Source organism: Ylistrum balloti, unplaced genomic scaffold, assembly GCF_031769215.1.
Source record: "Ylistrum balloti isolate Yb309-2 unplaced genomic scaffold, AGI_CSIRO_Ybal_v1 Utg370018, whole genome shotgun sequence".
Classification (NCBI taxonomy): domain Eukaryota; kingdom Metazoa; phylum Mollusca; class Bivalvia; order Pectinida; family Pectinidae; genus Ylistrum; species Ylistrum balloti.
The window spans coordinates 273,119-285,520 of record NW_026782087.1 but is presented as its reverse complement, the minus strand read 5'-3'; the positions used below and the strand labels follow the sequence as shown (position 1 = coordinate 285,520).

The following is a 12,402-nucleotide window of genomic DNA, read 5'->3' as shown; positions in this document are numbered from 1 at the left end:
AACTGATATCACGACAATTTTTTTTTCATTTTAAAGCAATAAGTCACCTTATACCAATTTAGCATATGATCGATATTGATGATCATTTATTATCCTTATGGATTATATATGGATATTAGTAATGCATGAAGGATATTAATGATATCCCAAAGACCTGCCATAAATAGCAATTTTTACAGCATGCGCACGTTAGGTTGTGTCTGCTGAAACGAACGCACCTTGTAATCTCCCATAATGCAATTATTAGTTTACCACGGAGTCAATATGGCGGATGCGGAGCTGTCATCCCCTCCGATAGTAGCGTATCATCGTCGAATCGACAGAACACCGGAGAAAACAGATGATAACACGTGTGAAACAACTAAAATTATGAAAAGTGAATTACGTCGGGCGCTGGAAACTGTCCACACAAAAATCACTCGACTACAAGACGATGTTGATGACAGGTACACGAAGATTTGTACGCCCAGCATCGATATCCGTGACATGTCCGAATATGTCCAATTCCCATTGCTTTCGCATCTCAAAACACCCTTTTTGAAATGAGTCGAAGTATTTCAGAATAACTTTGTATGATAAAGCATATAATATATCTTTTACCCACGCGAATTTACATCAACTGATAGCGATACATTGTTCTTTAATCGTATTTAATTTGCGTTGTCCACTTTGTTTACAATTAGTAATCCGTCACACAATGTAGATGTAGAAGGATAAACTTTTAGTCATATATTGTAAATTGTTTTGTCTTCCTAATTGTTCGTTCGTATTTATTAGTTTCCGTTTATACTAAATGTCGTCTTAGAGTATAGTTTCAGTAGTAGATTAAAAGAAATCAAATATGATTTATCCTCCTGATTGTGTAGATCTACTTTCTGTAACAAGTGTTTGACCAAAGGTTTTCAAAAGTCTGTTTTACAAAAATGTTCCACCAGGTTATTCAAGGCTGATCACATGTGCAGGTATTTAATTTTTTGTTGGGTCCTATTTTTAATCACATAGTGCCATCAAGAGCTCAGTTCTCTATCAATAAGTGATTCAGCCACCTGCGAAGTTTCAAACTTTTTAATGATGTGGATTATCAATAAGAGATTCAGCCACCTCTGAAGTTTCAAACATTTAAAGAGCCAGACCCACTCCTTTATAGATATTTTTTTTCATATTTTATTGACAGGAAATGTGGTTGTATACTGATAGATAATATATAATTAAAGACTTGTGTAAAGTTTCAAACTTGAAATTGAAAGGTACCGGAGATATCCGTGCCCGAATTAGTCTCATTAATCAACACCAGGATATGAATATTGATGAGGAAAAGTCGCGTGATATGTTCAGACGCGGTCAGAACCAAAACAAAAATGGAGGATTATCAGGTAAGTGATACGTCCATGTGACATCGCATTGTAAAGAGATTTTACCGATAAATGCAATCAATATATATATCCTGTATGGAAATCAATATATAAATATGTATTGATCAAATCTTTCAATGCTTAGATATGTCACAAAAACGTGCAGATTACGAGAAAAAACACCATGATTAATTGCGAAGAGGCCCTCATATGGGGGCTACCAAAACAAAAATGGAAAGAACATATAGAACATCGTGAAATGGATTTTACCGATAAATAAATATTTGATGATTGTTTATGAATATGATTTTAGAGTAATACTACACAAGAGAGCCAAACAGAGAGCGATGCAGAGTATGAACCAGCCGCCATCTTCCTTCTTTTTGCCTCAGAGTCCTTCAAAACATGTTTTCTTCCCCGCTTCCCTCGCACTCTTTCTGCCATATTGGAAGACGACCGATTTATTTATAGTTCTTTGCTCATGCGTCAGAGGGCAGGACTTCCCAAATAATTATGAATTAGCACCGAGTCGTTTCAAATTCTTTTTTAAAACTATTCATTACGTAAAATTGGTAGCGATTTACTTTAAAATTGCGATATTACAGGGTTAGTCAGAACTTTTGCTGCCTGAGAAAATTAGAAAATCATGAATTTTTATTTAATATAAAATAATATTGGACGAGGAGTAGGTCTGGCTCTTTAAACAATGTGGATTGTTTCATTAGATTCTAAGAAATATCTGATTGAAGCCTGTCTTGTCAGAGTTTTTTAAACAATAAACACAAGAGGCCCTGTTAAGTCACTTTTATCTGGGTTTGATATTCTGTAACGCCATTTTAGATACATCAATTGGTATGTTTCATTGTTATGAATATAAATATGAAATGAATATACCTTTTAATTATAGACACACACTTTCAGATATATGTCTGACTATAAATCCATATGAAGTAATATACTCTCCCATACAGGGTCAAGATGGTGATCAAGAAGGAAAAAGCAGTCAGATATATCTTGTGAAATTTAGAAAAAAAATTGAAATAGGTCAGAAAAATGATGTCAATAACCCCAATGTGACATAGGCCTAGAAAATGAGGCTAATTAACGAATGTGACATAAGCCTGGAAATTAAGCATTTTACCCGAATGTGACATAAGCCTAGAAAATGAGGCTAATTACCCCAATGTGACATAAGCCTAGAAAATGAGGCTAATTACCCCAATGTGACATAGGCCTGGAAAATGAAGCATTTTACCGAAACGTGACATAAGCCTGGAAAATGAAGCATTTTACCCGAATGTGACATAGGCCTAGAAAATGAGGCTAATTACCCCAATGTGACATAGGCCTAGAAAATGAGGCTAATTACCCCAATGTGACATAGGCCTAGAAAATGAGGCTTATTACCCCAATGTGACATAGGCCTAGAAAATGAGGCTTATTACCCCAATGTGACATAGGCCTAGAAAATGAGGCTAATTACCCTAAGGTGACATAGGCCTAGAAAATGAGGCTTATTACCCCAATGTGACATAGGCCTAGAAAATGAGGCTAATTACCCCAATGTGACATAGGCCTAGAAAATGAGGCTTATTACCCTAAGGTGACATAGCCTAGAAAATGAGATTGAAAGTTCCATGTGTGACACCTTGTGGCAAAACCAGTTTGATACTTTGATGTACATCAAACGAATCTCAAGGTCGCAAAACAGTACATTGTATTTGCTTTAAAGTTGGGTTTCACTTCTTTGTAATCTGAAAATGGTGCATATAAGCCTGTGATTGGTCATTGTTTTTTTCTCCTGGAACCAAACAAATGACTTCAATTTTGCCATGACATGTTCCAGAGGTGTAGAGAGCGAAAGTGTTTGTAACCCTTGGAGTATCGTGGATGTAGCATACACTGGAGCTGACTGTTGTGTATTGTTGTATAGTGACTGTATACCATATGATACCACAGGATTCAAAACATCAATCTACCGTCTATAAAGTCAGCTCTGCTGCACATAATAATCCTGCTTATAGAAGGACAGGTCAAACTGAAACATATTTCTTTAAAAGTTTAAAAAAAAGAAAAAAAAAAATGAAAATACCAACATGTTAACAGAATAATGATAAGGGCATAGTATGCTCCTGAAAAAGTACAAGGAGAATTGGACCAGGTGTTCGGGAAGGTTAAGTGTCTTCTGCTAAATTATTAACATTATCTTTGACATTGATGGAGTTAAGCCTTTAACCACACAGTATGGTAAGATCAACATCTACACCCAATTGGTTTTTGTTTCTTTTATTAGATCAGGGATATGTATTATCTTTAATAAGAGCGTTTACTGACTTTTTTAGTTTCTGAAAATTTTCATGAATTTATATTAATTTTTTTAGGGAAAAAGAAATTGTTGAGGAGAGGAAGCGACGAGAAGCAGCAGAGGAAAGACTTCATGCCTATCTAGTGGATATGTATGATGAAGACGGGGAGGTAGCAAATGAGCTCCGTCATCGACTGCCAAGGGCAAATAAAACAGACCCTCTCAAGGTAGAGCCTGAAGAAAAAATTGAAGGAGTTGTGGAGGAGCGATTAGAGGCTGAGGTGACTGATGGTGTACAAGCATCCTCTGGTGACAATATGTCGGCTTCAAGGTAAATACATTAATCTTTGTTGGTATATAGAAAAAGTATACAGATAAATTTGTATAGATTATTTATAATTTTGGGGTGATTGATAGGACAGTATTGTGCAGAAGCTTTATCATTTAGGGAGGACAGATAACGTTGTGTAAAATATTTATCATTGTGGGGTGACAGATGATATTGTACAGAAGCTTTATCAATTTGGAAGGACAGATAACGTTGTGTAAAATATTTATCATTGTGGGGTGACAGATGATATTGTACAGAAGCTTTATCATTTAGGGAGGACAGATAACGTTGTGCAAAATATTTATCCTTGTGGGGTGACAGCTAATGTTGTACTGAATATTTATCATTTTTTAGGTGACAGATGATATTGTACAGAAGCTTTATCATTTTGGGAGGACAGATAACGTTGTGCAAAATATTTATCCTTGTGGGGTGACAGCTGATATTGTACAGAAGCTTTATCATTTTGGGAGGACAGATAACGTTGTGCAAAATATTTATCATTGTGGAGTGACAGATGATATTGTACAGAAGCTTTATCATTTTGGGAGGACAGATAACGTTGTGCAAAATATTTATCATTGTGGGGTGACAGATGATATTGTACAGAAGCTTTATCATTTTGGGAGGACAGATAACGTTGTGCAAAATATTTATCATTGTGGAGTGACAGATGATATTGTACAGAAGCTTTATCATTTTGGGAGGACAGATAACGTTGTGTAAAATATTTATCATTGTGGAGTGACAGATGATATTGTACAGAAGCTTTATCATTTTGGGAGGACAGATAACGTTGTGTAAAATATTTATCATTGTGGGGTGACAGATGATATTGTACAGAAGCTTTATCATTTTGGGAGGACAGATAACGTTGTGCAAAATATTTATCATTGTGGAGTGACAGATGATATTGTACAGAAGCTTTATCATTTTGGGAGGACAGATAACGTTGTGTAAAATATTTATCATTGTGGGGTGACAGATGATATTGTACAGAAGCTTTATCATTTTGGGAGGACAGATAACGTTGTGTAAAATATTTATCATTGTGGAGTGACAGATGATATTGTACAGAAGCTTTATCATTTTGGGAGGACAGATAACGTTGTGCAAAATATTTATCATTGTGGAGTGACAGATGATATTGTACAGAAGTTTTATCATTTTGGGAGGACAGATAACGTTGTGCAAAATATTTATCATTGTGGGGTGACAGATGATATTGTACAGAATCTTTATCATTGTTGGGTGACAGATAATATATACAAAATCTTAATCATTGTTGGGTGACAGATAATATCAGATAGAATTGACATCATTGTGATATTATTTTATTAACAGCAAAAGTGGACATTTATGTGATTGCAGGAGACATGCTCTGATATTTTGGTTAGTGAAATATGGATGCTGTTGAGTGCAGATAAGCTTCAGCTCTGTTTTTGCATTTGTGTTGTTTTTGAAGTTTTTTGTTTGCAAATTAAAACAAACAAGCAGTATTGACAGCAGTCTAAACATGTCCTTGCTTTGTTGTGCTCATTTTTGTTTGATTGTTGTGATTGCTGTAAAATTATAACGGTGAATCAAAATTATTTTGGTTTGAGACACATCACTAGGACTAAAGCTGGTATGTATTTTGAGGGAAAAATTTTAAGGTTACATAAATCTTGTATGTCAATACCTATAGAAAGCATTTTTCATCTGTCATCAGGCGCTGCCTGCCATTTGTAAACATTTTATATTTTAAACTTCTCAAGTTTCACTAGTGCCATTGAGTTGAAAATCTGTGGGAGAATTAAGGAAGAAAAGCTGAAAAAGTGTTGCTGTTTTTTCGCTTTGTCAAAAATTCATTATGGCAGCATTGGTGGCCAGTTGTGCAATCATAGTTTCTATGTACAGCATTTTTTTTTAAACTTCTCAATTTCCACCTGTGGGATTGAGATAAAACTTGCCAGAAATGAACCTTGAGATATTCCTGACAAAGTGTTGCTATTTTTGGGGTCAATCCAAAATCCAATATGACCACCATCTTGAAAAATACATTTTAAACTTCTTCTCAAGTTCTAATGATGCTATTGAGTTGGAAATTGATGTTCAATATTGTTATTTTTCAGTTGTTTTGAAAGTTTAGTATGGTTTTAGCCATTGCAGATATTTTGTAAGTTGGTTGTGCAATCATGATTTCCCTGAACAGCATCTGCTGTAAATATCTTCTGAAGTTCCACTTGTGAGATTAAGCTAAAATTTGAAGTGATCCTGGGATGGTCTGACAGAGTGATGTTATTTCAATCCAAAATCAAAAAGTCATGGCTGCCATATTGAAAAAAAAAACACATTACAACTTCATCTCCAGTTTCACTGATGAAGTTGGACTGAAATTAATGAGTTTGTTGAGAAACTGAAAAGATGAGCACTGGTGTTATTTTCCCTTACTGCTAAGAGTTTACTCATAAGGTAATTGTTACCAGCGTATCTAATATATTGGTCTTTATAGTCAGATGACCTTTAACAACTATGGGCCTCTTGTTCATAAAAATAGTAGCTTATATACTTCTTCAAGGAATTTTGTTTACCTTCTCTTGTTGAACCTCTGTACCAACAGATTTACTGATATCAACAGAGAAATGGAATTTGTTTTACCATCAGAAAATAGATATAAGTGCTGATGTGTACACTTCTACAATATAGAGCTGATACAATATAAAATACAAAAAAAAAATATAGCATTAAACGAATTATCATTTTGATTTCAATAAACAAAACAAGTAGACTTTCACTTGTTTTTTTAAAATTGCAAATCAAAAGCTGATAAGTTTATTATAAAGTCAATCATTTGTAAGAGTTAGTTCCCTTGGACCATTTTTTATTTGTCTGTAATAAAATTCTTTGTTATTCCATTGTAAAGACTTTGTCACCAAGTTCAGTGATCAAAACTTTGTCATACCCTAGTTAGGACTTATTCACTCCTTGGATAACTTTATCACAGCTGAGACAAGACTTTGTCACATCCTAGCCAAGACTTTGTCACGTCCTAGCCAAGACTTCATCACATCCTAGACAAGAATTTTTCACATCCTAGACAAGACTTCGTCATTCCCCGGTTGAATTTGTCACACCCTAGACAAGAATTGCTGACATCCTAGCAAAGACTTTGTCACACGCTAGACGAGACTTCTTCACACACTAGACAAGACTTAATAAATTGTCACATCCTTAAACTAGGCAAGTTTGTCAAGCCACTGTATAATAAAACCAGATATATTTACTTAGATTTGAACTCTCAAGATTCTGACTATTGTACATTGTGAGAAGTAATTCATAAAAGCCTTTGAAAGTGTTGATTGTCTGTCCAAGTACAATGAAATGTATTATGGATTTTATAATGAAAAAATCAGATGGTTAAATTTTAGATGTTACGTCTTCAAAGTACCAGGCACTAACAGCCATACAACGACTGTTAAGCAATACCTGCCAATAAAGACTTGCTGTTGGTTGAATATTAATATATTGAATCCTATTACAGTCTCATGTTTGTTATTTCATCATATTAAGATACGTGATCAATTGTCAATGAAGATATTTCGAAGGTGTGTTACGATCCTCCCCTTTTTAATAAAATGATAATAAAAATTAAAACCTTTCGTCCGCCGATGTGCGTTCGTTGTATGAAGTCTTTGAGTTGCTGATATTGACAGAATATAATTAGATTGTGTAAAACAACCTGACACCGTCCTGTGATTACCACATTTATATAATGTTGGAATTGTTTGGGTCAATGACACTAATACTGCAAAATTTTCTTCATATTAATGTTCCTGTATTCACTGATCATGACTTTGTCCAGAATGATCTTCTGTGTCTGTTTCCATTTAAAGTGGAAGGTTGTTAATATGATGAAAAATTCCTTTTTCTTTTTTTTTTTTTTTTAACCAAGGAAAGTGAGTGTTTGCGATGTCTAAGTCAGAATACTGGATTCTTAAAATTATATAAAAATTGAAAGAACTTTGTTAAAATCTCACATTAGTTGTTCTTAAATAGAAAAGAATGGTAAGAAATGAACTTTATCTGATTTATAATGAAATTTTGACATTCTTCGTATTTAAACCAAAGTCAGTTTTAGTATAACTAGGATCCAAATTGTTTGTGTTGACCAAATAAGGAAAATACAGAACTCATAACTTACTATACCTTGTCTTTTCCTTATTTGATAAATTCAGTGAAATATTCAGAAAATAAAATTGCTTCAATTTGTTGCTACTTTTGGAATTACTTATTTTCCAAGATATCAGCCATACGTTCATTGGCTGAGACATTTTTAGCTTCTCAAAAATCAGACAGGAGGATGTTGTCTGATTGAGTCAGGTCTATAACGTCCTTTCACAACCTGAAACATTTCTCAGAATTACTGATTAACAATCAGAAATGTTATTTCCTGTACCATGTGTTACTACATTGTGAATGATTGAAATCGGTAAAAAGTCTTGAGATGGCCCTGATAATCTCACGTTATCGGAAGCATTTCAGCCCTGTATCTACTGTTCAGAAACAGATAACAAATACAGACCCTGTTAGCCTCTTTGTATCAATCTGTTAAAATGTCATATCTATCTGATTGTACTGATACTGCAGTGTGACATCATCATTTTGTGTATATATGTGTGTTTTTTTGTGATGTCATCATTTGTTGATGTTTGCCTCTATAACCATTTTTGATGATGTCATAAGCATTGGTCCCACCTGAAGAGCTTAAGAAGATCATGCAAATGCTTAATGATTATTTTGCTCAAACTTTATTTATTTTTATTTTATAAACAACTTCAGCGTATTTGAAACCTTTTTTCTTGGAATGAACCTCGAAAGGAGATGTTGGTTGTCCAGTGTCGGCCAATCTAACAGATGGCAGGCAGTAGGCTTTCCACCCAGAGTAGATTTTAATTAAAATGAATTTATGGGAAACAAACACTTTGAGGGTGAGCTAATGTTGCTTACACTGGCAGTAGAGCTGTATAATTCTGTTCTGTAATCCAGCCTTGCACGATAGCAGGCTGATTGGAAAGTAAAATCCTGCGGTGAATGGATTTCTGTTGTATATGTATTGACAGAAGGGCAATCAAGCCGAAGCACTTAGATAAGGATACCATGGTTACATATTCAGTGCTCCTACATATTGCACTTCCATCTCCTAAATTGTACTAGGTGGTTTTAGTAATGTTATGTTGTAATTCTACTTTTTACCAAAGCTGTGTAATAAACTGAGGATTTTACATGGGTTTCTCTTCATGTAAGATTTCTGACACAAGCCTTACAAGTTATCAATATTATACCAAATCTCTGATCTCATAAATTTCACATGAAAGAGAATCAAGTATGAGATTCTGTTGATCACCTGACTATCTAAAATATGGCACATTGCAAGTAATGGCTTCAAAACAGCATTTAATTTTGACTGATGATAAACATAAATTTCAGCATTATTGCTACAAATATATCTTTCCTTGGTGACATCATAATTTACATGTGATGCCATCAAGTTATATAAAGTAAAAAATAGAAACAAATTTAAAATCTTCCATCAAACAGAGCTCCACGAGTATTAGGTGATAACTTTGTTGTTGTAACAAAATTGACGTAATTTTTGTTCACTTATATGTGATTAAAAATAAAATTTGAACTGTATAACTTTCTTGTATATATATTTCCTTCTTCACTGCTGAGTTTTGTTCCCATCATTTAGATTTTGTTCTGTTCATATAATTTTTCTTATTTAAGCCAATAAACTAATTTTAGTATGGCAGGATTTCATCATAAACTTAATTCCAGCCCCACAGACCTGTGTAAGCATTGTACAAAAAACATGTTTGTAAACAGCACTTTTCAATAAAGATTTACAGTTAGATACAGTGTAATATATCTGTATATAGATATATAGATACAGTGTTGTCACATATTGAATTAAACTGCTTCATACAAGCTTTTTCATCCTTCTAGATCTCTTTAGTGATGCTGACTTAATGTCCACAGAAAACCAAAATTGTTTAACATTTGTATAAAACCAGTTGTCCCTTTTTAAACTTCAATAAATATTAGTATTAAATAATTTCAAAAGAATGTCAAGCACATGTGTATATTCTAAACTGTGGCACTATTCATATTATTTTGAAATGAGGCATGTAGGTTATGACAAACCTTGGGAACTGAAAGTCCACCAGCAGAGTCTACCATTTGCAATCACAAAACTGAATTGTGTGATATCCAATTCTGTTGTTGATATCCTCTTTTTGACTTAGGATTGTCAAATCTAACCAATGGGATTGTCAAATTTAACCAATGGGATTGTCAAATTTAACCAACAGGATTGTCAAATTTAACCAACAGGATTGTCAAATTTAACCAACAGGATTGTCAAATTTAACCAATAGGATTGTCAAATTTAACCAATGGGATTGTCAAATTTAACCAATGGGATTGTTAAATTTAACCAATGGGATTGTCAAATTTAACCAATAGGATTGTCAAATTTAACCAACAGGATTGTCAAATTTAACCAATAGGATTGTCAAATTTAACCAATGGGATTGTCAAATTTAACCAATGGGATTGTTAAATTTAACCAATGGGATAAAAGAATTAAGCACAAATTATGAAGCCTTCTACTCTTAATATTACAGAAATATTTGCTTGAATATTAGAAGAAGTGTGTTCTCACATTAAAATCTACATTTAAGGCAGACAGAGTTAACATTCATTCTAGAGAGAACAGCATTGATATCTGAGTAATAATATTTAACTTTCTATCACTACTTATGTTATAAATTGGAGGGATGGAGATTCATTCGACAAGACATGGCTTCCTTGTATTTCATGTGTGAGACACACCCCTTTATTTTCTGTACCAGTTAAATCACCACAGGAAAATGAATTATGAATATTCCTCTATCTGGTTATTGACCCTTTCAAAGAGAACTGGTATGTTGCTGTTATTTTCGTGTTTTGTTTTTGTTTTTTTTTTGCAAATTTGCCTAAAGCTTGAAGCATTTGAAAGGATATCATTTTATTAGAAAATGATTAAACAGACAGCAGTTTCCTCTATAAATTTGATTTCCAGTGTAAAGCATTTTATTCTGTTGTTGGAAATGGCAAAATTAAAAACCTGAAAAACTAGAACCCTAAAAACTAATGACCTTTACATTAGCAATGATTGACCCCAAGAGTAAATTTTGATGGAGGTTTAAGTCTAATTCTTCATGCCTTTCCTGCCAAACGTCTGTTACAAAATGAACAGTGTAAAAACAGTATCAAGATAACAAATAAAAACCCTGCAATCTTTTACAGTTAATTTGGGGAATTTCTGATCAATACAGCAACATCAAGAGCTATGTTGACAAATTATTATTACTATCAACTTGTAGAATGTGAAACATTTCTCAGGGTGTTCAGTATTTGTTTAACTTGTCAATAAATTCTGAAGTAGTCAGCAAATGATGTACATATATCTGACATTTCGCCAATTATAAATTTGATTGGGTGAATATCATAAAGTTTAGGGGAAAAAAAATGTGCTATTTGTTCATTTCAAATGTTTTCTGCTAAGGCAAAACAGTTTTCATTGAATGTCAAGAATTATTTGAAGAAGACTGAATGAGGTATCTATTTTAATTTATCAAACTGTTGATGGGACTGGAAAGAGTTGAACATGAGAATTAAGACCTACAAGCCTTCTTAATAGCTTAGTTAAAAATCCTGGAGATATGGTCAAGTGATTTATCAATTGGACTGGTGCAAAAAGAAAAACTGGTATCAAAAAGATAGGTTTTTTTATGTTTCTTTGAAACAAGGAAGTAAAATGTACACTGTTAAGCAATAATTGGAAATCATTTCTTCTTGAAAACGTGAAGATGTCATCGTTAACACTGAGACAGAAAATTTTATGATGAAGATTGTGTAGATGTCTTTGTCAACACTGAATCAGAAAATTTTATGATGAAGATTGTGTAGATGTCTTTGTCAACACTGAAACAGAACATTTTATGATGAAGATTGTGTAGATGTCAGAACATTTTATGATGAAGATTGTGTAGATGTCTTTGTCAACACTGAAACAGAAAATTTCACAATGAAGATTGTGTAGATGTCTTTGTCAACACTGAAACAGAACATTTTATGATGAAGATTGTGTAGATGTCTTTTTCAACACTGAAACAGAAAATTTCACAATGAAGATTGTGTAGATGTCTTTGTCAACACTGAAACAGAACATTTTATGATGAAGATTGTGTAGATGTCTTTGTCAACACTGAAACAGAAAATTTCATGATGAAGATTGTGTAGATGTTGACGCTGAAACAGAAAATTTTATGATGAAGATTGTGTAGATGCCTTTGTCAACACTGAAACAGAACATTTTATGATGAAGT

At 33.5% G+C, this 12,402-nt stretch overlaps 1 protein-coding gene across 1 annotated transcript in view; it reads left to right on the top strand.

Annotated features, from left to right (window-relative positions):
• The first annotated feature begins 264 nt into the window (after positions 1 to 264).
• Positions 265 to 12,402, top strand: part of LOC132548593 (uncharacterized) — a 36,888-nt gene continuing 24,750 nt past the window's right edge. The window contains exons 1-2 of the mRNA XM_060212459.1: positions 265 to 446; positions 3,734 to 3,988. Coding sequence (XP_060068442.1) covers positions 265 to 446; positions 3,734 to 3,988 — 437 coding nt within the window. The remainder of the gene's footprint in view (positions 447 to 3,733; positions 3,989 to 12,402) is intronic.